At 40.9% G+C, this 23,992-nt stretch overlaps 1 protein-coding gene across 1 annotated transcript; it reads right to left on the reverse strand.

Moving 5' to 3' along the window:
* Positions 1-686: 686 nt before the first annotated feature.
* On the reverse strand, positions 687-5,597 carry vax1 (ventral anterior homeobox 1). Its single transcript, XM_068053377.1, has 3 exons — positions 5,357-5,597; positions 2,442-2,629; positions 687-1,172 (listed from the first exon to the last, which is right to left on the reverse strand). Exons 1-3 carry the CDS (start codon positions 5,595-5,597, stop codon positions 687-689), a joined length of 915 nt encoding a protein of 304 aa, XP_067909478.1.
* Between the last annotated feature and the right edge of the window lie 18,395 nt (positions 5,598-23,992).

Below are 23,992 nucleotides of genomic sequence, written 5' to 3' on the forward strand. Positions count from 1 at the left end.
CATTAGTCTATTAATTACGGACGTTAATCAATAATTTACAATAAAATACAGTTCAGATTTTACCTCTTTCAAATTATTATACTATAATAAAAGCTATACATCAGAACATCTGGAGTTTGGTGGCACAGGTTTAAAACAATATACACTTTTCCATACAAGACCAGACACTGAACAACATTCATGACATATCTAACAGAGCTAGAACAGGAAACAACATCAAATACTTTTTTGTTCCTTCAGAGGGAACCAAACTTTTTAAAGAAGTGTCCATTGTTTGTTGTTGGCTGACTTAGCTAAGCTGCAATTCAAAAATATCCAAAATTATGCTGTACTACTTAATAGGTCAAACAAAAATCTACATTCTTAAAAATGTTGTCTGTGTTATCAATGAACTCGCACGTGATATAGTTATCAATGCTGTGCACTGTGATCTCGGTAGTATTTAAAAGGCTGCCGCATGGACCGTTTTAAAACATGTTTGTGTTCTCAATTTCCCCACAATTGAAGGTGTCCGTGGCTAGGTTGATTCTGCATTTTAGAAAATTAATCTAAACCTGTCAGTGGATCGTTGGGAATTGGCTATATATATGTGCTCATGTATATGTTACGTGATTGTTAATTTTCAATATTTTTAAATTCAGCCTACACGGGTCAACAGTTAAAATGCTGTTTCCTGACGATTTCTGTCAGTCCATTATTTTTTTGTCCATCGTTTCTCTTTTACCATTTCTGGAATAGGGCTCGAAAGCGGAAGAGCTCAAGTATCTCGCAGACAGTTCTTGCAAGTTCCCCGTCAATGATCCGGTTACAGTTAAGGGCGAGGCGAGCCTGGTGGTTACCGTCCCAAGAATCGATGGTACTGGCATACTGAAAACGTTGTGTCCGGGATGGGTGGTAGTCAGTGTCGGTGCTCCTGATGTCCCCACCGTGAGTGACGAGGTGCCCAGTGTGGTGCCAAGGCCGACTACGGGGGCACGCAGCGCCGATCCCAGGGTGTTGGAGGCGCAGGGCAGGAGGCCGGATAACCCAGGCGGGGACAGCAGCCTTCCTTGCTCAAGAAGCCGTAATACGCTGCATGTTGCTGCCGTCTCGGAGGCCGTCGACCGAACGTCGGAATCTTTTCCTTGGTCCTTTTTCTGCTTCGTGCGTCGGTTTTGAAACCAGACTTTCACCTGTTTGTATAACACACAGCGCATCACATAAATACACACCAGTGATGTGTGGCAGCCTTTAACCTAGTTTAGCGTTTATTCCTCATACTAGACTTTAGGCCGATGCTTCAAAATAGCCCTGTGACAAAATGTGTATTTCTTCAATTGTCTATATGTCACCGACCTGAAAGGCGATTATCCTAGAATATATCCAATGCAAACAATCACACGTAAATTGAGGAACGATGGATGTGTAAACCTAAATACAGAGAATACTGACACAAAAATATGGTTTTACTTCTAATATAGTAAAGTAGAATGATTATCTGCAACATACTAATGCAACAATTGATTCCTATTTGTTACTCAATGCATCTGAACATTTGGGAATACTAGATTATTTTTGAGAACTAAGTACAATTGTAAAGCCAACTAGGCTAATTTCATATCAGTGTATTTTAACGGTGCCTGATACTTATATTAGGTAAATATGAACAATAATTCGCGACAGTTACCGCCAACCAATCACCTTGATGAGTGAAACTCAGATATCTTGATATTGCTACTGAACAGAAAGCGTTCTACAATGTACTAGCTATGCTGTCCCCGTGAACCGTAAAACATATTTGAACAAAATCACTGGTGTATGAGTTAATAATGTTAAAACAAGTGTTTTTTTAAACTTTCACCAAGCACCAGTTTAAAATTACATTCGAAAGAAAGTTATTTTTCCCCATTCCTCACAGATTCTATGGCTCTTATTTTTCTACAACGCTGTTCAACTATTTTTAAAAGATACAGCTTTGCCACCATAAACACTTGGACAACAGCCTATTGTTAAATAGTCATCATTTTGTGAATAGCTCTATGAGAAGATTGCAAATGTATACTTTTTATAGTTAGGCGAATCCTTTCCCAACTGAACGTGTTGTTAGCTACCTAAAACTAAAAATATTCTTCTATATTTTAACAGTATTCATCTTTGTTGTTTGACATGGGTCCCACATTTTACGAGTCAAAAGTCTTTTTAAGAAACTCAACTAGGCTACTCAAGTCTTGATTCAGTAAATAATTAAAATAAGCGTGTGTCCAAATAAATTGTAGTTATTCTTCGCCATAGCTGCAGACTCGGAAAACATTAACACAATATTTAAAAATGAATTATTTATGTTAAAAAATCAGTTTCATCAAGCAAACCGTGAGGAAAATGTAAATCTCAACCTATAATGCAACGATAGATAACTACAGCACCATACAATCATGAGTTTATAAATGACCGTCTATATCTACCTGAGTTTCTGACAAGTTGAGCTGTCGAGCCAATTCCGTTCTCTCCCGTCCCACAACGTACTGACAACGTTGGAACTCCATTTCCAAGCGATATAGCTGCTCAGCCGTGAAAGACGTTCGGGTGCGTTTGGGCCGATCAAGATCCAACCCTTTGGGTAGAATTATTTCTCTTATGGATCCCTTGGCATCTGCATGATAGAAAAGCATTTGTCCGTTATTTCTCAACCAAAGCAACAACAGCTTAAATTTACATAACTCATTTAACACAATAAAACGTCCAAAGCAATCCAAGTAGCAAGCTTTGCCTAAACAGTCCAGGACGACAGATTTAACATCTATTTTGGCTGCTGAAGATATCTGCACATTCATTACATTCCAAACATCATATGGGGCGATAACATTCTACGTTTGTTTTAAAATGCGTATGTAATGTTGTGTTGAACAGGGTTAAGACTGTCAAGTCTACATTGTTTGGCAAGTGAAACAAGAACAAATGTAGCTGCATTTGGTGATGTATATTGAAAGAACTCCAATAAAAATTAGACAAAATATAGCGGGTTTATATGGTAACGATTTCTGAAACAATCGGGTGGTCACCTGAATTCTAAATTATTTGTAAACTTGATTACTACAAACCTGGTAGCATTACGTTATTGCGCTTGGTTATTTGGGTTCTGTAGATGGCCAAATCGCACTCAAACTGCAGAATTCACAGTTATAAAAGGAAATGCCTTATTTTAGTGACAGTACAAAATTATTGTTAATTTAGATTGTTCGATGAGTTAAAGCTTCCAACTGCGATTTGTTAAATAGTTAAATGTTAATATGCAATATTGGTTTTATGAATATATTGCGATTTAATGATTTATCTTTGCCTGGTTAAGAATCACGATGTGCAGTTCTCCCATAAAACAACCAAAGAGAACGTTTAAAAAAAACAGAAATCACCTAACAGTAATATATATTTATTAATGGAAAAATATCTTTCGCTGCAGAGCGGTGGTAAGCTTTGCCCACAAACTTTGGTTTGCACAAATTAAGTCTTCCATAAAGTCACGAAAAAAATCGTAATTAGCAAAGAATATATTGTTTCTGGAGCTCAATGCATCGCTAACTAAAGTAACCATAAAAACTATGCGTTTGCTCAGCGTCACCCCAGTCCTTAGAGTACTGCGCCTGCAATTCAACCTAACGCGCGTCTGGGGGGGCAATCGGTCAAAAAAGGATTAACGTTTGTTTCTACCAGGCACTGATTTACAGTTTCATCGCATTTCTTCAATGAGTCTGCCACTTATAATCTCTGAACGTCGCTGAAATATTTTTGAAGTATAATATATTTTCCCGTTTTGTTTCCCTTTGCAGCGTCATATTGATTTTAAACATGGCGTGATTGTCTTATTAACCTTACTTGTCGTAAAAGCAATAAAACGTGTTATCCACGTCATTGACAATATAAATAACCAAACAACCTTCTATTAGAAAAATGACTGACATATTAATAGATTAATAAATTAATAAAGGTTAGAAATTAACATTTTAAAAACAAGAATTCAGCATCAAAAAGGCATGGCTTCCAAACAAACAAAACCCAAACAAAAACTACAACCCTTCAACATTATGAGGCAGGGGAAATCGCATCTTCACATTTTTAAAATGAAGAAAAGCTTTAAAGGACATTTCTACTAATCAAGTTAAACGAATGCGTTTGCAAACAATGAAAATCGCTCAGTGTGCTTATGCATTGTGACTTATGTACTCCATAAACAGAGCGTGCCATGACAATAATAAATTATATCGCACGAATATATCCTAAACCGAACAGATACAGATGAAGAGAACCCACAATTTATTTTGATCTGAGGTGTGCAACTGGGCGTTTAGTAACGGCCTCCAGCCTAGTCGTTAGCTCATTACACTTTTGTGAATGAATGTCATTTTATGATGTTATGTTTGCAACTGTAATGAAGGGTAACTAGTATGAGCTGAAATGTATTCCCATTAAGATTATTTATACCCACAAACTGTATCAGGATCATGTCGGTTCTAACCTAAAATAATCGAGCCACCGGTCTACAGATTGTTAACTTTATTCGTGAAGGCCTTTAATGTAAATGTTGAGTTATTCCCAGCCATTCATAAAGCGACTACAGATATTTGACGCTTTTGCACAGTAAAAGATAACGCGTTGTGTTAAATTGTCATTACAGAACTGTTGATATCAAGTAAAATCGAGTACAAGTCTTGTATTTGGACTGCCTTGTTAGGAAGGGAACAATATTTCATCTATCTCCAATGAATGGTCTAAATTCGCCGTACTCGCCACATGTAACTTACTTTCATTTGGCATAACTAATGTTTTTATTGGTGTAAAATAGTTCCACAAAATTCAAGTATTTCAAATCGATACGAGTGGCACGCTAAACACAAACCCCATTAAAAAAAAGGGAGAAAAGCTCGGCCGGCGAGAACCAGGAATACATTTGGAAAAGGAATTTTCAGAGCCCAGAGCAGAGACAAAGAATTAAAAAAAAAATTACAGAAAAAGGCAATCAGCCCTTTTGTTTTAAATAGGCGATCAGCTTTTCGATTCATTATTACGTTGCAAATACACGGCCCGTGTATGCACTGATAACTTTGTATTTCCGAAAATACAGAAATATAACCACAAACAAGGAAAAACATTAAGCAAATTGCCCCCAAATAAAAATAAACGGATCCATTCTCCCGGAGAGCGTTATAGTAACCGGCAGATCATTTTATTTTAAAGGTACATAACAACGTGGTCTAAAACGTGAAATAGTATCTTGCATCGTGCAGAGGAAGCTCAAGCTGGGCCAAACCAGTGGGACAAGTCCGTTTAACTGAACAACAGGGAGAGATAGAGAGAGAGAGAGACAGAATAAAAACGCGCTCACCCCTTACAAGAATTCGTCTACAATAGTCCGGGTCAGTAGTATTAGATTTTGTTTTATTGCAGTCATCGGAACCGGCAGAAGCTGAGAAAGTCTCCTGCTGCTCTTGCATCAAAGAATTCCGAATGTTTCCGTGAGAATCCCTTGAATTCGAGCTGGTTTCTTTCCCTTCTCGGAGTCCATTCTTTAAACCTCTGCTCGACTCAGCTTCCATTATTGGTTCTCGATTGCATCTGACTTCCATTGAAGACTGTTAATGAAACGTAGTGCAAAAAAAAAAGAAATTGCAAGGCACAATATTTGTTTTTTTTTTTGGGGGGGGGGGGGGGCGGGGGAGGTATTGCACAAAATATTGTCCCGGCTGCTGGTTTCTCTTTAATGTTCGCTTTATCGACGAAGATTGTTTCCGACCGTTCGATTCAAATACTGCTTTCACCGATGGCCGTTCTTTTCTGGTTGTCCAGCTTGAAATGCCAAATGAGTAACACTCTGCTACATAGTGCTTTAAGCTGCAGCCTTCCAGATTTACTGTTGTGAGAGATCTACAAATACCAGACACACAGTACGTACACTTGCCGTTTCAATTGATTATGGGTAATTTTACGGCCCGACATTTACGTTACCCCATGAATACACAGACTTGTTTGGATAATATATCAGGTCTTAATAGATGGTTTCTATGCTCGTCTTCAATCAGGCAGCTAAATACAGTAAACTGATTGGTCTCAAATGCGGACAAAATACACTTGTCAGAGAGTTAAGAGTTTCAGGAAAGTTCTGAGCAGTTTGATGGTGTAATATTAGCACCGCAAGCAGCCATCTCTAAAGCCCGAACTCCTTTGAGCTTGGTGTTCCTTGAACTGAACGTTCAGAGCAGTGAGACTGAGTCACCTTTAGGAGCTGCCCAGAGAGAGAGAAAAGTCTATTCAAAATATATCCACAGGAAACAGCTAGTCCGGAAAATCCTAACTAAAGATTCTTTAAATGAAAAGTTTCACCTCAGTTATTTCATTGTCAGTGCAACAATATATTTGGTACCTCGAATGGACAATAATCCAATAAGACCATTGATTACCCGACAATGAATCAATTCAAGTAAATGGATGGCTGCTTGGAGCACGCTCCAGTCCTCCTTGTCACCTCGCGGGGCAGAAGCCCTCTTCACGCTGCTCTTCGCATTCATTCTTTTATGGGAACTGGGGAAAAGAGTGAAAGATGGCAATTATCTAATTGGACTATTAACAAACAATTCTCCGAGTGTGGCTTGCATGGTCGTGTTTCGTAGGGCGGGGTGAAAGGCCACATGTCGGACTAAACCCATTCATAGGAACCTGGGCCGTTTTACGAGCTCGAATGGAGGTCTCTGCCTGCAGCTCTCGCAATGGAAGCGCAGCTCAGCAAAATTAAGAATGCCGGCCATCTCCATGGTGCTGCTTTCTCAGAAGAAATTCATGTCCGATTTCTAAACTCCCCCCCCCCCCCCCCACCACAAAGATCGACCCCTTATTGTTCTCATTCCCCGTTTCAGGAGATATCTAAAACCATATTAAGTATTTACTCTCAAATAATATTTAGTTTGTACATAGACCAGTCTGTCGGGGTTTAACTTTCCATTTTAACAAGAAGGTATAACTACGCAAAAAAAAAATTCCTTTTTAACCAGCACAGAAAACAATTTAATTGGGATTTCCTAGTTTTCGGCATTAAAATCACTGAATAAGCGATTTGACCGCGGAAATAGCTCCTTCCTGGTTATAGCTTTGTTTCTGGACGATTAAATAAATACCCTGTTTTTCTTAGAGTGTTCATCCTATGAATTGGATTGCAGGCGCTACAGGAAGGTGCGGATTTGCGATGATTATGGTGTACGTTACAAAGAGGCGCGTTGGACTTTATTTTCATGGAACAAGCAAAACATCTCCGAAGTTCTTTGCAGGCAGTAGTCAGAAATCTACCACTCAAGCAGCACAATTCGACAATGTATTCTTGTAAATAAAAATTCACCACATCAATTAAACTTCAACCTTTCTCAATGAAAATAAACTTTCTTTTTCCTGCAAAGTATCATGTCCAGAAATATTTTATTTGTCCGTAATTCTATACAAGCTACAATATTGTTTTGGACTAATATGATACTGTTCGAATCCGCCAAGGATACAGAACATATTTGTCATCATCTAATCTGGATATCAGATTTGTAGCAACACCGGCTTATCTTTTAATTCATTCACAGCAAACGCATATGATTTTTATGTACCTGTTCAACAAACATTGTTTTTTAATTCTAGGAAGCAAGTGGTAGATTCAAAGACGGAATTGGGCGTGCTGCGTAAAAATTAATGAAGACACACACTACAAGATTTGTCTGTAACAGTTTTGGGCGCAACGGCTCTTCCTGCTGAAATATTTCCGGCCCATTTACATGGCACAGTTTGGGGTAGTTGCCCATATTTATTTGGCATTTCCACACTGGCAGAAAATGTACACTACAAATATTAACGTTGCTTTATTAATGCACAAGGCACATTATATTAAAGACTGGGGTTTGCAATATTTAAATCAGATGGAAAGCGCGCTCTTGAGGAAGTCTGCATTTATTGATGCAATCCAGTGGACCTCCTGGTTAATAGTACTGGGTCAAAATGCACTGTTAAAACAGTTCTAATTTAAAGAACCGCTTCTAGACAGTGCCCAACACTTACTAACACAAAAAATGTTGCACTGCACTTAAGTTTATAGATCGCCAGTGCCATGTCAGTCTTTGCAGTACAAGTTCTTAAAGCAGCTATAGTTTTTTCAACCCAAATACTGTGTTCAAAAGTTTGGAAACCTTTTGGTCGCTTCATCTGCGGTGTCTCCTGTCAGCCCACTAAGTGCCACTTGTGCACGAACCTTACACTCAAGTGTGCTTAGTAATTACTTTGCATTAAGCACATTTGTCTTTGTAACCACACCGTCCTGAATTGTTTTCAATTGCAAGCCCAATGCGGACGGATTTATTAAAAAAAGAAACACAATCTGATATTTATGCACGAACTCAAACAATCTGGAAAACTGAAAGTTTTCAATAGCGCAAACACGAAAGTAAGTTACATTTTGTTTCTTTTCCCTTCAAAGGGTTATTGAAATAAAGCGCAATGGGGAATATCATTAAAAAGATGGAACAAATATTCCCCCACGGTAACGGTGAACCACCCTATCTCACACTCGGAAAATATATACATTAGCTTTTATTGGAGTTAAAACGCCTTAAAATTGAAGAGAGTTGCACTTACGTTCTGCTTATTTAATTTTGCACGAACCTTTGCGCTAGTTTGTTGCGTTTTTGTCCCTACATTGGTGTACAATGTTGGTAATTTTGCATTATGAAGCAAATACTGATAGTAGCTTGTATGACATTACATCAGGGACAATGATGTTGGTTACAAATATTTCCAGGAATTGTCTCCAATATGTTTCAAAATAATTTTAAAAAGTATTATAGACAGTGCGACGATGCCGAAAGCTACAGAAACAAATAGACAATCTGCGACTTATAAAGAACTTAAAAATCCTCAAGTCAAAGTCTGTCTGGAATTCAGAATATATAAACATTTCAAATACCACACGTCTGGCAGTCAGATAAAACGAATCAATTTAGTTTTATCTTGTTTGTAGTTCGATGCAAAGTTCAAGTTAATGAATCCGTCTAAAGGTATGAATACTGTTGTTATTCACAGAATCGTTGGTATTTCAGAACATTTGCTCAACAAAACACGATTTGCTGTAAGTGCTCTTGCAATTCAAAGTATAAACAACAAATGTCTTTTGAATGTTGCCTCAATCATGTACCATTAAATGTGTTCTCCCTTGTCTATCAGTTCTCTGTGAACTTATTGTCCACCATTGCACTTATCTTTAATCACACTTGCACATCAACATCTTCTGAATTTGTAGCATTGAAATAAAAAAGTTAACACGGACTGAAAGCATGGTACATTACCAATCAGAAACAAAGAGCAAAATGCGCCACTTTTATCCCTGGGGAAAGTAAGAAACTCAACTTGTCCTTATACTGACGAATTTCTCCATCCACGCTGAACGGAATCTTGATTCTGTTGTAAATCAGCAGCGACATCCAGTGGATAATATCTCGACCAATAATTATTGACCCGCCAAGAATGCCTTACAGTGATAGAAGTTACCGTAAGAGCAGCACTTTAGAACTACTCACCTAGTTACATATTCAATAATATTTGAATCGGAAAGCCAGGCAGTATAATATAATATTCAATGCTGTAAAGTATCATTTTGCAGAAAAAAACGAAGTATAATCGAAAAATTCACAGACGTGAATCGATCATCTCGCTCAAACCCAATGAACTATTTTGGGCAACTGCCAACAATTAAAATTATAACGGTACCGGGGACAACTATCTTTCTTAACTTCTGGCACTTGATTTCAAATCTAGTATAAAAATGTGGTAACGTCTCCTTTCCAATCATTTTAACTTTGATCTCTAGTCCCGCTATAGTTGAATTGAGCTCATATCAATGTAAAGTTGACAATATAAATCATGCATAATGCAAAAACTCAGAAAATGGTGTAAAAATGAACCATATGAAATTTTGCTTCAAAGCATTTTGATACCAATTTTTTAGTAAGTATAAACAGTGTCTAGTTTGCTTACAGTTACAAGCAGTGTGATTTCATACATGCAGTCCAAGTCTGACTGATAATATTTATTATAGTCATAGAGTCATTTACGGCACAAGAGGAGGCCATTCAGCCCAATGAGTCCTTGCCAGCTGTCCACGGAGCTATGCAGTCAGTCCGAGCCCTTGGTTCGAACCCCGTAGCCCCTCAAGTCTATTTCTCTCAGGTGGCCATCTTGAGGTCAGTGATTGTCTCCAATTCCACAACCCTTGTGGGAAGTGAGTTCCAGGTCATTACCACATGCTGTATATAAAAGTTCTTCCTCACATCCCCCCTGTATCTCTTGCCAAAAAACTGAAATCTGTGTTCCCCACTCTTTGTACTATCAGTTAATGGGAACAGCTTCTTTTTGTCTACCTTATCCAAACCTATCATAATCTGACACACTCTATCAAATCTCCCCTCAACTTCCTTTGCTCCAATGAGAACAACCCCAGCTTCTCCAACCTAACCTTGCAGCTAAAATCCCTCATCCTAAAACCATTCTGGTAAATTCCTCTGTACCCTCTCAAGGACCCTCACATCCTTCCTAACATACAGTGACTGAGCTAGACGCAATCCTCCAGTTGTGGCCTAACCAGAGCTTTATAATGGTTCAGCATAACTTCCCTGCTTTTGTACTCAATACCTCTATTTATGAAGCCCAAAATCCCATATGCTTTTCTAACGACTTTCTCAATCTGTCCTGCCACCTTCAAAGATCTAGGCACACGAATCCCCAGTTTCCTCTGTCCCTGCACACAATTTAGAAGAACTGTGCTATTATGTCTATATTGCCTCTCCCTATCCCTTCTGTCAAAATGCATAATTCCACTCTTCTCTGTATTAAATTCCATCTGCCGCTTGTCTGCCCATTCTGCTAACCTTTCTATGTCCTGTTGCAGTCGATTGCTGTCATCCTCACAGTTTGCTGCATTTTTAAGTTTGGTATCACTGGCAAATTTTGAAATTTTACTCTGCTTTCCAATATCCAAGTCATTTATACATCAAAAAAGCAGTGGTCCTAGCACTGAACCTTGGGAAACACCACTGTCTAGCATTCTCCAGTCTGAAAACAACCATTTACCATGACTTTCTGTTTACTGTCCTTAAGCCAATTTTTTATCCAAGCTGACACTGACCCTCTTATTCCATGAGCTTCAATTTTGTTAACCAGCCTTTGATGTGATATGTTGTCAAACACTTTCTTAAAATGAATATAGACAACATCAATGGCATTCCACTAATCAACCTTCTCTGTTACTTCTTTAAAAAATTCAATTAGATTAGTCAGGCACGATCTGCCTTTTACAAATCCATGCTGGCTATCCTTAATTCACTCAAACCTCCCTAAGTGCCAGTTAATTTTTTCCCTGATTTTTGTTTCTAAAACCCTACCACTGAAGTTAAACTGACTGGCCTGTAGTTACTAGGAATGTCATTACACCCTTTCTCATATAAGGGTGTCACATTTGCCACTTTCCAAATCCTCTGGCACCTGTCCTGTATCAAGGGAAGATTGGAGGATTATGGCAAGCCCTTCCATTATCTCCCCCCTCACTTCGCTTAGCAACCTGGGATGCAAGCCATCCAGACCAGAGAACGCATCCACTCTTAGCATCGCCAGCTTTTCCATACAGCCTGCCTATCAGGTCGATCTCCCTGCTTTGATATGTTTTGGAGTACGAATGCATTTACCATTGGTTTGGCACGTGGAATCACATGAATGATACAGGGGCCAAAATGGTTAAACTATGAGAGCAGGTTGCATAGACTAACGTTGTATTCCCATGAATACAGGAGATTAAGGGGTGATCTAATAGAGGTGTTGAAGAAGATTACAGGATGTTAACTAGCTTTTTATGTGATACTTTGTCAAACACTGGAATGTTATAGGCTGGATAGAGAGAAATTATTTTCCCTGGTGAGGCAGCCCACAACGAGGGGACATAACTTTAACATTTTTTTTTTATTCCATGTGGGCTTCGCTGGCTAGACCAGTATTTATTGCCCATCCCTAATTGCCCTTGAGAAGGTGGTGGTGAGCAGCCTTCTTGAACCACTGCAGTCCTTGGACTGTAGGTACACCAACACTGCTGTTAGGAAGGGAGTTCCAGAATTGTGACCCAGCGACAGTGAAGGAACGGTGATATATTTCCAGGTCAGGATGGTGTGTGGCTTGGAGGGGAACTTGCAGGTGGTGTTCCCATGCATCTACTGCCTTTGTCCTTCTAGGTGGTAGAGGTCGTGGGTTTGGAAGGAACTTTGGTGCATTGCTGCAGTGCATCTTGTAGATGGTACACACTGCTGCCACTGTGCGTTAGTGGTGAAGGAAGTGAATGTTGAAGGTGGTGGATGGGGTATCAATCAAGTGGGCTGCTTTGTATTGGATGGTGTTGAGCTTGAGTGTTGTTGGAGCTGCACCCATCCAGCCAAGTGGAGAGTATTCCATCACACGCATGACTTGTGGCTTGTAAATGGTGGACAGGCATTGGGGAGACAGGAAGTGAGTTACTCATCACAGAATTCCTAGCCTCAGACCTGGTCTTGAAGCCACAGCATTTATATGGCTACTCCAGTTCAGTTTCTAGTCAATGGCAGCCCCTAGAATGTTGATATTGGGGGATTCAGCGATGGCAATGCCATTGAGCATCAAGGGGAGATGGTTAGATTTTCTCTTGTTTGAGATGGTCATTGCCTAGCACTTGCGTGGTGCGAATATTACTTGCTTTTTATCAGCCCAAGCCTGGATGTTGTCCAGTTCTTGCTGAATCTGGACACGGGCTTCTTCGGTATCTGAGGAGTTGTGAATGGTCATGAACATTGTACAATCATCAGCAAACATCCCCACTTCTGACCTTATGATGGAGGGAAGGTCATTGATGAAGCAGCTGAAGATGGCTGGGCCTAGGACACTATCCTGAGGAACTTCTGCAGTGATGTCCTGGGACTGAGATGATTGACTTCCAACAACCACAACCATCTTCCTTTGTGCTAGGTCTGACTCCAATAAGCGGAGAGTTTTCCCCCGATTCCCATTGACTCCAGTTTTGCCAGGGCTCCTTGAAGCCATACTTGGTCAAATGCTGTCTTGATGTCAAGAGCAATCACTCTCACCTCACCTCTGGAATTCAACTCTTTTGTCCATGTTTCGACCAAGGCTGTAGTGAGGTCAGGAGCTGAGTGGTTCTGGCAGAACCCAAACCAAGCGTCACCGAGCAGGTTATTGCTGAGCAAATGCCACTTGATAGCACTGTTGATGACCCCTTCCATCACTTTGCTGATGATCGAGAGCAGACTGATAGGGCGATAATTGGCCGGGTTGGATTTGTCCTGCTTTTTGTGGACAGGGCATACTGGGCAATTTTCCACATTGCCTGGTTGATGCCAGTGTTTTAGCTGTACTGGAACAGCTTGGCTAGGGGCACGGTTAGTTCTGGAGCACAAATCTTCAGTACTATTGCCGGAATTATGTCAGGGCTCATAGCCTTTGCAGTATCCAGTGCCTTCAGCTGTCTCTTGATACCACATGGAGTGAATAGGATTGGCTGAAGACTGGCATCTGTGATGCTGGAGGCCTCAGGAGGAGACAAAGATGGTTCATCCACCCGGCACTTCTGGCTGAAGATGGACGTAAATGCTTCAGCCTTGTCTTTTGCACTGATGTGCTGGCCTCCCCCATCGTTGAGGCTGGGGATATTTGTGCCGCCTCCTCCTGTCAGTTGTTTAATTTCTCACCACCATTCAGGACATTTGGAGCTAGGCTATTCAGGGGTGATGTCAAGAAGCACTTACTTGCACAAAGGCTAGTGGAAATCTGTAATTCCTACTCCCCAAAAAACTGTTAAGACGAGGCCAAATGAAAAATTTAAAACTGAGATTGACAAATTTTTGTAAGGTAAGGGTTTTGAGGGTTTTAGAATCAAGGCAGGTGAATGGAGTTGAGAAACAAAATTTGACACCGAGCCACGTAAGGAGATCTTGGGACAGATGACCAAAAGTTTGACCAAAGAGGTGGGTTTTACAGAGAATCTTAAAGGCGGAAAGAGAGGTAGAAATGAGGAGAGGCTTAGGGAGGGATTTGCAGAGCTCAGGGCCTTGGCAGCTGAAGGCAATGGTTTCTTTTATTCGTTCATGGGATGTGGGCGTCGCTGGCTAGGCCAGCATTTATTGCCCATCCCTAATGGTGCAATGGAAGCCGCCAATGGGCAGTTGAAATCAGAGATGCTTAAGAACCCAGAATTGGAAGAGTGCAGATACGAACATATGAATTAGGAGCAGGAGTAGGCCACTCGGCCCTTCGAGCCTGCTCCACCATTGAATAATTTCATGGCTGAACTGATTCTCCACACTTCCACCTACTCCCGATAACTTTCCACTCCCCTGCTTATCAAGAATCTATCTACCTTTGCCTTAAAAATATTCAAAGACTCTGCTTCCACCACCTTTTGACGAAGAGAATTCCACAGACTCACGACCCTCTGGGAGAAAAGATTTCTACTCATCTCTGTTTTAAATGGGCGACCGCTTATTTTTAAACAGTGACCCCTAGTTCTAGATTCTCCCACAAGGGGAAACATCCTTTCTACATCCACCCTGTCAAGATCCCTCAGGATCTTATATGTTTCAATCAAGTCGCCTCTTACTCTTCTAAATTCCAGTGGATACGAGCCATGCCTGTCCAATCTTTCCTCATATGACAGCCTTCCCATTCCAGGTATAAGTCTAGTAAACCTTCTCTGTACTGCCTCCAATGCATTTACATCCTTCCTTAAATAAGGAGACCAGTACTGTACACAGTACTCCAGATGTGGTCTCACCAATGCCCTGTATAGCTGAAACATAACCTCCCTACTTTTGTATTCAATTCCCCTCGCAATAAATCATAACATTCTATTAGCTTTCCTAATTATGTGCCTTACCTGCATACTAACCTTTTGCGATCCATGCACTAGGACACCCAGATCCCTCTGTCTCTCAGAGCTCTGCAATCTCTCACCATTTAGATAATATGCTTCTTTTTTATTCTTCCTGCCAAAGTGGACAATTTCACACTTTCCCACATTATACTCCATTTGCCAGGTTTTTGCCCACTCACTTAACCTATTATATATCCCTTTGTAGCTCCCTTATGTCTTCTTCACAAGTTACTTTCCTACCTGTCTTTGTGTCATCAGCAAATTTAGCAACCATACTTTCAGTCCCTTCATCTAAGTCATTTATATAAATTGTAAAAAATTGAGGCCCCAGTACTGAACCATGTGGCATAACACTCTTTACATCTTGCCAACCATAAAATGACCCATTTATGCCTCCTCTCAGTTTCCTGTTAGCTAGCCAATCTTATATCCAAGCCAATATGTTACCCCCTATATCATGAGCTTTTATTTTCTGCAATAACCTTTAATATGGCACCTTATCAAATGCCTTCTGGAAATCTAAGTACAATACATCCACCGGTTTCCCTTTATCCACAGCACATGTTACTCCCTCAAAGAACTCCAATAAATTGGTTAAACATGATTTCTCTTTCACAAAACCATGTTGACTCTGCCTGATTACCTTGAATTTTTCTAAATGCCCTGCTATACCATCTTTAATAATAGTTTCTAACATTTTCCCTAAGACAGATGTTAAGCTAACTGGCCTGTAGTTTCCTGCTTTCTGTCTCCCTTTTTGAATAAAGGAGCTACATTCGCTATTTTCCAATCTAATGGAACCTACCCTGAATCTAGGGAATTTTGGAGAATTAAAACTAACGCATCAACTATCTCACTAGCCACTTCTTTTCACACCCTAGGATGAAGTCCATCAGGACCTGGGGACTTGTCAGCCCGCAGTTCCAACAATTTGTTTATTTCCACTTCCCTGGTAATTGTAATTTTCTTGAGTTCCTCCCTCTTTTCTATTTCCTGACTTACAACTAATAGTGGGATTTTACTTGTATCCTCAATAATGAAGACCGATGCAAAATATCTGTTCAATTCATCTGCCATCTCGTTATTATCCATTATTAATTGCCCAGATTCACTTTCTATAGAACCAACGCTCACTTTGTTAACTCTTTTCTTCTTTAAATAGCTGTAGAAACTCTTACTATCTATCTTTATATTTCTAGCTAGCTTTCTCTCCTACTCTAATTGTATCTTCCTTATCAATTTTTTAATCATTCTTTGCTGCTTGTTATATTCTGTCCAATCTTCTGACCTGCCTCCCATCTTTGCACAATTATAGGCTTTTTCTTTAAGTTTAAAAGTATCTTTAACTGTTTTAGTTAACCACGGATGGCAGATCCCACCTTTGGAATTTTTCTTTCTCATTGAAATGTATCCATTCTGTGTATTCTGAAATATCCCCTTAAATGTCTGCCACTGCATCTCTATTGACCTATCCCTTAACCTGATTTTCCAGTTCACTTTAGGTAGCTCTGCTTTCATGCCCTCATAATTACCCTTATTTAAGTTTAAAATACTAGTCTTGGACCCACTCTTCCCTCCCTCAAACTGAATGTAAAATTCCAACATATTATGATCGCTGCTACCTAGGGGCTCCTTAACTATGAGGTCATTAATTAATCCTATCTCATTGCACAATACCAGGTCAAGTATAGCCTGCTCTTTGGTTGGCTCCAGAACATATTGTTCCAAGAAATTATCCCGAAAACATTCTATTTACTCCTCATCTAGGCTATCTCTGCCCACCTGATTTTTTCAGTCTATATGTAGGTTAAAGTCCCCCATAACTATCGCTGTACCTTTCTGACAAGCTGCCATTATTTCTTCCTTTTTACCCCATCCTAGTGTGGTTAAGGTTAGGTGGTCTGTACGCCACTCCCACAAGTGACTTGTTGCCTTTATGATTTCTCATCTCTACCCAAACTGCTTCCACATCTTGGTTTCCTGAACTTAGGTCATCCCTCTCTATTGCGCTAATACCATCAGTAATTAAAAGAGCTACCCCTCCACCTTTTCCTAGCTTCCTGTCCTTCCTAAATGTCATATACCCTTCAATATTCAGGTCCCAATCTATGTCGTCCTGCAGCCATGTCTCTGTAATGGCTATCAGATCATACTTATTTATTTCTGTTTGCGCTTTCAGTTCATCTGTTTTGTTTCGAATGCTACATGCATTCAAATACTGAGCCTTTAGTTTTGTACTTTTATTATTTTTGTAACCTCAAGGCTTGTGTGTTGATTTACTCCTAGACTTGTACGCTCTGTACCTTCCTGTCACAGTCTGTTTATCATTTCCATATTAATACCTTTCTCTCTTGCCTTGTCTCTACTCCTTGATTTACCATATCTTCCCAAATTTGATCCCTTGCCCCCACTTTTCAGCTTAAAACCCTACTTTCCTAGTTATGCGGCTCGCTAGAACACTGGCCCCACCACGGTTCAGGTATAGACCATCCTAACAGTACAGCCAACACGTTCCCCAGTACTGGTGCCAGTGCCAGTGCCCCACGAACCGGAACCCACTTCTACCACACCAGTCTTTGAGCCACGCATTAATTTCTCTAATCCTATTTGCCCTATGCCAATTTGCACGTGGCTCAGGTAATAATCCAGAGATTATTACCTTTGAGGTTTTGCTTCTTAATTTAGTGCCTCGTTCCTCATACCGACTATGCAGAACCTCTTTCCTATGTCGTTGGTACCTACATGGGCCACGACGACCGGATCCTTCCCCTCCTACTGTAAATTCCTCTCCAGTCCTGAGCAGATGTCCCGAACCCTGGCACCAGGCAGGCAACACAGCTGTCTGGACTCTCACTCTTAGCTGTAGAGAACAGTGTCAATCCCCCTAACTATACTGTCCTCTACTACCACTACATTCCTTTTTTCTCCCTCCACTTGAATGCCTTCCTCTATCATGGTGCCATGGTCAGGTTGCTCATCCACCCTGCAGCCCCCACTCTCATCCAAACAAACTGAAAAAACCTCAAACCTGTTGGACAATCCCAAAGGCTGAGGCTCCTGCACTCCTGCCCTCTGGGTCCCCTTACCTGCCTCAGCTGCAGCCACACTCTTCTGTCACTGACCACTGACCAAATCAGAAGACCCTCTCCTAAGGGGTGTGACCGCCTCTTGATACAAAATGTCCAGGTAACTTTCTCCCTCCCTGATGTGTTACAATGTCTGCAGCTCGGACTCCAGGTCAATGACACTAAGCCTCTAAGCAGACATGTTTGCCCTGAATCACACTGGCATCCAGGAGCTCTCACATGCTGCAGTCATAACACATCACCAGTCCTGCCATCCTTAATGTGTTTTAATTAACTACTTAATTAGTTTATTCAATTATTTATTTTATTTTCCTTTTTTTAATATATATTTTATGAAGCTTACCACTAGTTCCTTTACTATTTTAAACATTAGGATTAGAATGGACCTTAATCACTTACCAGATACTCACCAAACAGGTAGGTTCCTCCCAAACCAATCATCTACCTGCTTGCCTGTGATGTTTGATGCTATGTTTGAGTTAAATTAAATTAAATTAAATTAAAAGCTTACCTGCATACTCACCCTGGCAACTCTCTCTGTTGATTGTGATGTGATCCTGGAGGGTTGTCAGGATGGAGAAGATTGCAGATGTAAAGAAGGACAAGGCCATGGAAGGAATTGAAAACAAGGATGAGAATTTTAAAATTGAGGCATTGCTTAACAGGGAACCAATGTAGGTCAGTGAGAACAGGGGTGATTGGTGAATGGGACTTGGTGTGGCAAAGAGTCTTGATTGAGCTCAAGTTTGCAGAGAGTAGAACATGGAAGACCAGTCAGGAGTGCATTAGAATAGTCATGTCTAGAGGCAACAAAGGCATGAATGAGGGTTTCAGCAGCAGATGAGTTGAGGTGGGGGCAGAGTCGGGCAATGTTACGGAGGAGGAAAAAGGTGATGTTAGTGATGGCGCATATATGGTTGCGAGCTCGTCTCGGTATCAAATATGATACCAAGGTTGCAGCCTCAGACAATTGCCAGAAAGAGGGATGGAGTCAGTGGCTAAGCATCAGAATTTGTGGTGGAGACTGAAGATAATGGCTTTGGTCTTCCCAATATTCAGTTGGAGAAAACGTTTGCTCATCCAATATTGAATGTCGAACAAGGAGTCTGACAATTTAGAGACAGTGGAGACAGGTGGTGGTGAGGCAGACCTGGGTGTCATCAGTGTGCATGTGGAAACTGACACTACTTTCAAATGTCACCGCAAAGCAGCATGTGGATGAAAAATAGGAGGGAAGCCAAGAATAAATCTTTGGGGGATACCAATGGAAACGATGCGGGGGTGGGAAGAGAAGCCACTGGAGGTGATTCTCTGGCTATGATTGAATAGATTTTTGTTTTTATTCATTCATGGGATGTGGGCATCACTGGCCAGGCCAGCATTTATTGCCCATTCCTAATTGCCCTTGAGAAGGTGGTAGTGAGCTGCCTTCTTGAACCGCTGCAGTCCATTTGGGGTAGGTATACCCACAGTGCTGTTAGGAAGGGAGTTCCAGGAATTTGACCCAGCAACAGTGAAGGAACGGTGATATAGTTCCAAATCAGGATGGTGTGTGACTTGGAGGGGAACTTGCAGGTGGTGGTGATCCCATGCATTTGTTGCCCTCGTCCTTCTTGTTGGTAGAGGTCGCAGGTTTGGAAGGTGCTGTCTAAGAAGCCTTGGTGCATTGCTGCAGTGCATCTTGTAGATGGTACACACTGCTGCTACTGTGCATCGGTGGTGGAGGGAGTGAATGTTTGTAGATGGGGTGCCAATCAAGCGGGCTGCTTTGTTCTGGATGGCGTCGAGCTTCTTGAGTGTTGTTGGAGCTGTACCCATTCAGGCAAGTGGAGAGTATTCCATCACACTCCTGACTTGTGCCTTGTAGATGGTGGACAGGCTTTGAGGAGTCAGGAGGTGAGTTACTCGCCACAGGATTCCTAGCCTCTAACCTGCTCTTGTAGCCACGGTATTTATATGCCAACTCCACTTCAGTTTCTGGTCAATGGTAGCCCCTAGGATGTTGATAGTGGGGGAATCAGCGATGGTAATGCCGTTGAATGTCAAGGGGAGATGGTTAGATTCTCTCTTGTTGGAGATGCTCATTGCCTGGATAAGAATGGAATCAGGTGATTGTGGTCTCACTGAGCTGGACGACAATTGAACACTTCCAATAAGACAGTTACTATATATCTCCATCCTACTGAGATCACATTTATCCATTAAATGAAATTGCCTTCATTACGTAATTGTCATTTATTGGGAGGGGATCTACAATATAAATGTGTTCTTGGGATTCGTGTATTGTAGGCTTTCAAAAGTACCCACATCTTCATTTGAAACTTCTTCCATGATTAGCCCAGAAATTTTGATTAAAATTTCCATTTATCTATCAACGACTAGCTTTTCCTTTTCAAGCTTCAAAGCATCAAAAAATGCTGTATTATTTAACTTCTATTGGCAGATTCACATTATCTGTGAAGACTACATTCTTGTGTGATGCTTATTCCTTGGTGTCTAGTATGATCTTACAGTAGAACAATGTAGGCATTCTATTGTTGCTGTTTAGAAGTAAATTAACACTTTCCATTTGAATTGTTTGAATGCTCATATCAGCCAGATGATGATTTCATTGGTGAAATTATTAATTCTTTGAAGCCAGGACAATGTTAGAAGTCTGGTAAGGCCTTCAAATTATTAATCTTCACGATATAGCTTTGTATTCCAGCCTCAGCTGTCAATGACAAACAACAATGAATTTCATCAGCATCCAAAATGCCATTAAAAGTTTCATTATTTGACTGAAGGCATTCTTCTCTGCAGCTCTTCAGTAATGCTTGTGTATGGCTTCCATAATGACATATCAAATACTATTTTGTCTTTCTTCGGAAACTTTCCTGGTGTAACTATTTAATTTCCTCTTGACCATCTCTTAGTATTCTTGAAAGGCAATTTTCAATGATTTTGCAGCCAATATTGCATACTGGATGGGCTCCATATATTAAACAATGGCCGGAATTTTACCGACCCCCCCGGTGCCGGGGATCGTGGCGGAGGGGGAGGGGGGGGCGGGTGGGTGGGGTGGTCAGGTAATGCCTCCAGGAGAGGCCAGCCAAGTGCCTTGATGCTGGGAAGGCCCAGCCCCATATTGCCGGCAGCCGCAAGGCCTCGTGGCAGCAGAATTTAAATATGTTAATTAATGCAAAGAAATGAATGAATAACTTATGTGCACCCGCTGGCCGTCCCCCTCCGGTATTGTGATCGGTTGCCGAGACTCCCACGCCTTTGGATCTCTGTCCGGAGATCTGATGCGGGACACTGGTGGGGAGGGGGGAGGAGGCAAGTATTCCAGTGTGGGTTGGGGGGGGGGGGGGAGAGTGGGGTCTGGAGTAGGGAATAGTTGGAAGGGTTAAAGATAAAATTTGTGAACTTTGTGGGGGTTGGGAAGGTCAGGTACACAAGGTAAATATTTTGGGGGTGAGAGGGCAAGGAATGGGCCATCTGGTTATGGGGGAGGGGGTAGGAGAGGGGCTTGAAACATTTATTTGCTCTCAAACTGGCTCCATGCAGACTGGATTTGTCCATCTTATCTACCACGTTAGCTAACATGTACTATGTTAGCATATCTCTGCTTCCATTGTGTGGGGCTAGTGACTGAATAGTACCATTTCATTCCACTGTAGTGCACTCTGTGCATTATTGTTGCTTATTTCTAAAAGTGGCTGAACCACTTCACAAAAGTCTTCCAGTGACCTTTCTTTTGACTGAAAAAAACAGCACTTTCAATTATAACTCATGTTCTCCACATTTTTTGATCAGAGTCTTTATAATTGTATTTCTTGTTTATTTCTGCAGTTTCCCTTTCAGTTCTTCACTTCTGAGTTGCAAGTATTTCATTACATTTAAAATGTAAGTAACTTTAACATTTTTTATTATACATAAGGACTGGAAGCCCTTTAAAAATGGCATCGATGCCTGCGCACTGGCCACGAACGCTTTTGCTGGGGATGGAGCCCCCGCCCCTTCCTTGTCTTGAATGGTGGGGGCGGTCCGCCCCGGCCATGTAAAGGAGCGGCGTTTAATATCACGATGGCTCCCCAGAGTAAAGCCCGAGCTTGTGGGCTGCTGTTTATTTACAGCGGCAGCAACATAAAATTCAGCCCAATGTTTCGAACAATTAGCAGTTGAAATTGTGTGAGCCATGTCTCAGTTGGTAGCACTCTTGCCTGAGTCAGAATGTTATGAGTTCAAGTCCCTCTCCAGGATTTGAGCACACAAATCAAGGCTGACACTCCAGGGCAGTACTCAGGAAGTACTGCACTTGTTGGAGGTGCCATCTTTCAGATGAGATGCTAAAACGGAGGTCCTGTCTGTCCCGTCAGATGGATGTAAAAGGTCCCATGGCACTATTTCAAGGAAGAGCAGGGGACTTATCCCCAGTGTCCTGGCCAATATTTACCCCTCAATCAACATCTCAGTCAGATTATCTGTTGATTATCACATTGCTGTTGGTGGAAGCTTGCTGTGCGCTAATTGGTTGCAATGTTTCCTCCATTCCAACAGTGACTGCACTTCAAGAGTACTTCATTGGCTGTAAAGTGCTTTGAGGTGTCCCCTGGTCTGAAAGGCACTATATAAATGCAAGTTTTTCTTTCTTAACAATGCCATTGGGGCCCAGTTAGATTCCCAACCAATCAGAACTTCTTGGGATGTACTTAAAAACTGTGTCACTAACATGTCATTATAAATTAATAAAACTTCAGTAACATAATTCTATTTTAACTTTGCACAGCAAGGAAAATATACCTAAGATCTCTCAAGGAAACAAGGTAATGCTCTCAAACTGGCTCCATGCAGACTGGATTTGTTCATCTTATCGACCACGTTAGCTAACATGTACTATGCTAGCATATCTCTGCTTTCATTGTGTGGGGCTAGTGACTGAACAGTACCATTTCATTCCACTGTAGTGCACTCTGTGCATTATTATTGCTCTATTTCTAGAAGAGGCTCAGCCACTTCACAAAAGTCTTCCAGTGACCTTTCCTTTGACTGAAAAAAACAGCCCTTTCGATTATGGCTCAGGTTCTCCACATTTTTCAATCAGTCTTTATAACTGTATTTCTTGTTTTATTTCTTCAGCTTCTCTTTCAATTTCTCACTTCTGAGTTGCAGGTATTTTGTTTTTCTATCCAATATCAACAGATAACCCATTTATTCTTGTTTGCAGCTTATTTGTTTTCATTGGGAGGATGTTATTTTCATTCATTCATAGTTCATATGTTTTTGTTTGCATGTGGCATACAGTTCAATTTCTTTAATATGTCCATGGCCATCTTTGGCACTCAGTGTGAAGTTATTGTATCCCATTTTCCATGTATGCTGATAGATTTTACTGAGTTTCACATTGGCGTTGGTTGTATTCAATGAGTTGCTGCCGCGTTACAGGCTAGGTTTATCATATTTCCTGGGTGTAATGTAATTTTGATGAGGCTTTACTTGCTGACCTCTTGGTTATACTTGCAGACTTGAACAATTACACTGTTAGATGCAACACTAAGTGCTACAATTAAATTCAATTAATAAATCTGGAATTAAAAGCTAGTCTAATGGTGACCATGAAACCATTGTCAATTGTTGTAAAAACTCATCTGGTTCACTAATGTCCTTTAGGGAAGGAAATCTGCCGTCCTTATCTGGTCTCGCCTACATGTGACTCCAGACCCACAGCAATGTGGTTGACTCTTAAAATGCCCTCTGAAATGGCCTAGCAAGCCACTCAGTTCAAGGGCAATTAGGGATGGGCAATAAATGCTGGCCAAGCCAGCAAAGCACATCCCACACAAAAAAAGAATAAAAAATAACAATTAACTTCCTGATTGTTCCTTATAACTTCCAGAATATTTTTCAATCTTTGATAATGACAACAAAATATACACCAGCATCATGAAGCTTATTGTAAACTTTCATGCCTAATAAC

This window comes from Heterodontus francisci, chromosome 20, assembly GCF_036365525.1.
Source record: "Heterodontus francisci isolate sHetFra1 chromosome 20, sHetFra1.hap1, whole genome shotgun sequence".
In the NCBI taxonomy this organism is placed as follows: domain Eukaryota; kingdom Metazoa; phylum Chordata; class Chondrichthyes; order Heterodontiformes; family Heterodontidae; genus Heterodontus; species Heterodontus francisci.

What these genes read in the sequence shown, in the direction of transcription:
- vax1 (XM_068053377.1), bottom strand. Translation starts at nt 5,597, where the DNA reads ATGGAAGTCAGATGCAATCGAGAACCAATAATGGAAGCTGAGTCGAGC. An exon ending in TAGACGAATTCTTGTAAGGG is followed by an intron (nt 2,630 to 5,356) that starts GTGAGCGCGTTT and finishes TCTATCATGCAG; the next exon opens with ATGCCAAGGGATCCATAAGA. An exon ending in TCAACTTGTCAGAAACTCAG is followed by an intron (nt 1,173 to 2,441) that starts GTAGATATAGAC and finishes TTATACAAACAG; the next exon opens with GTGAAAGTCTGGTTTCAAAA.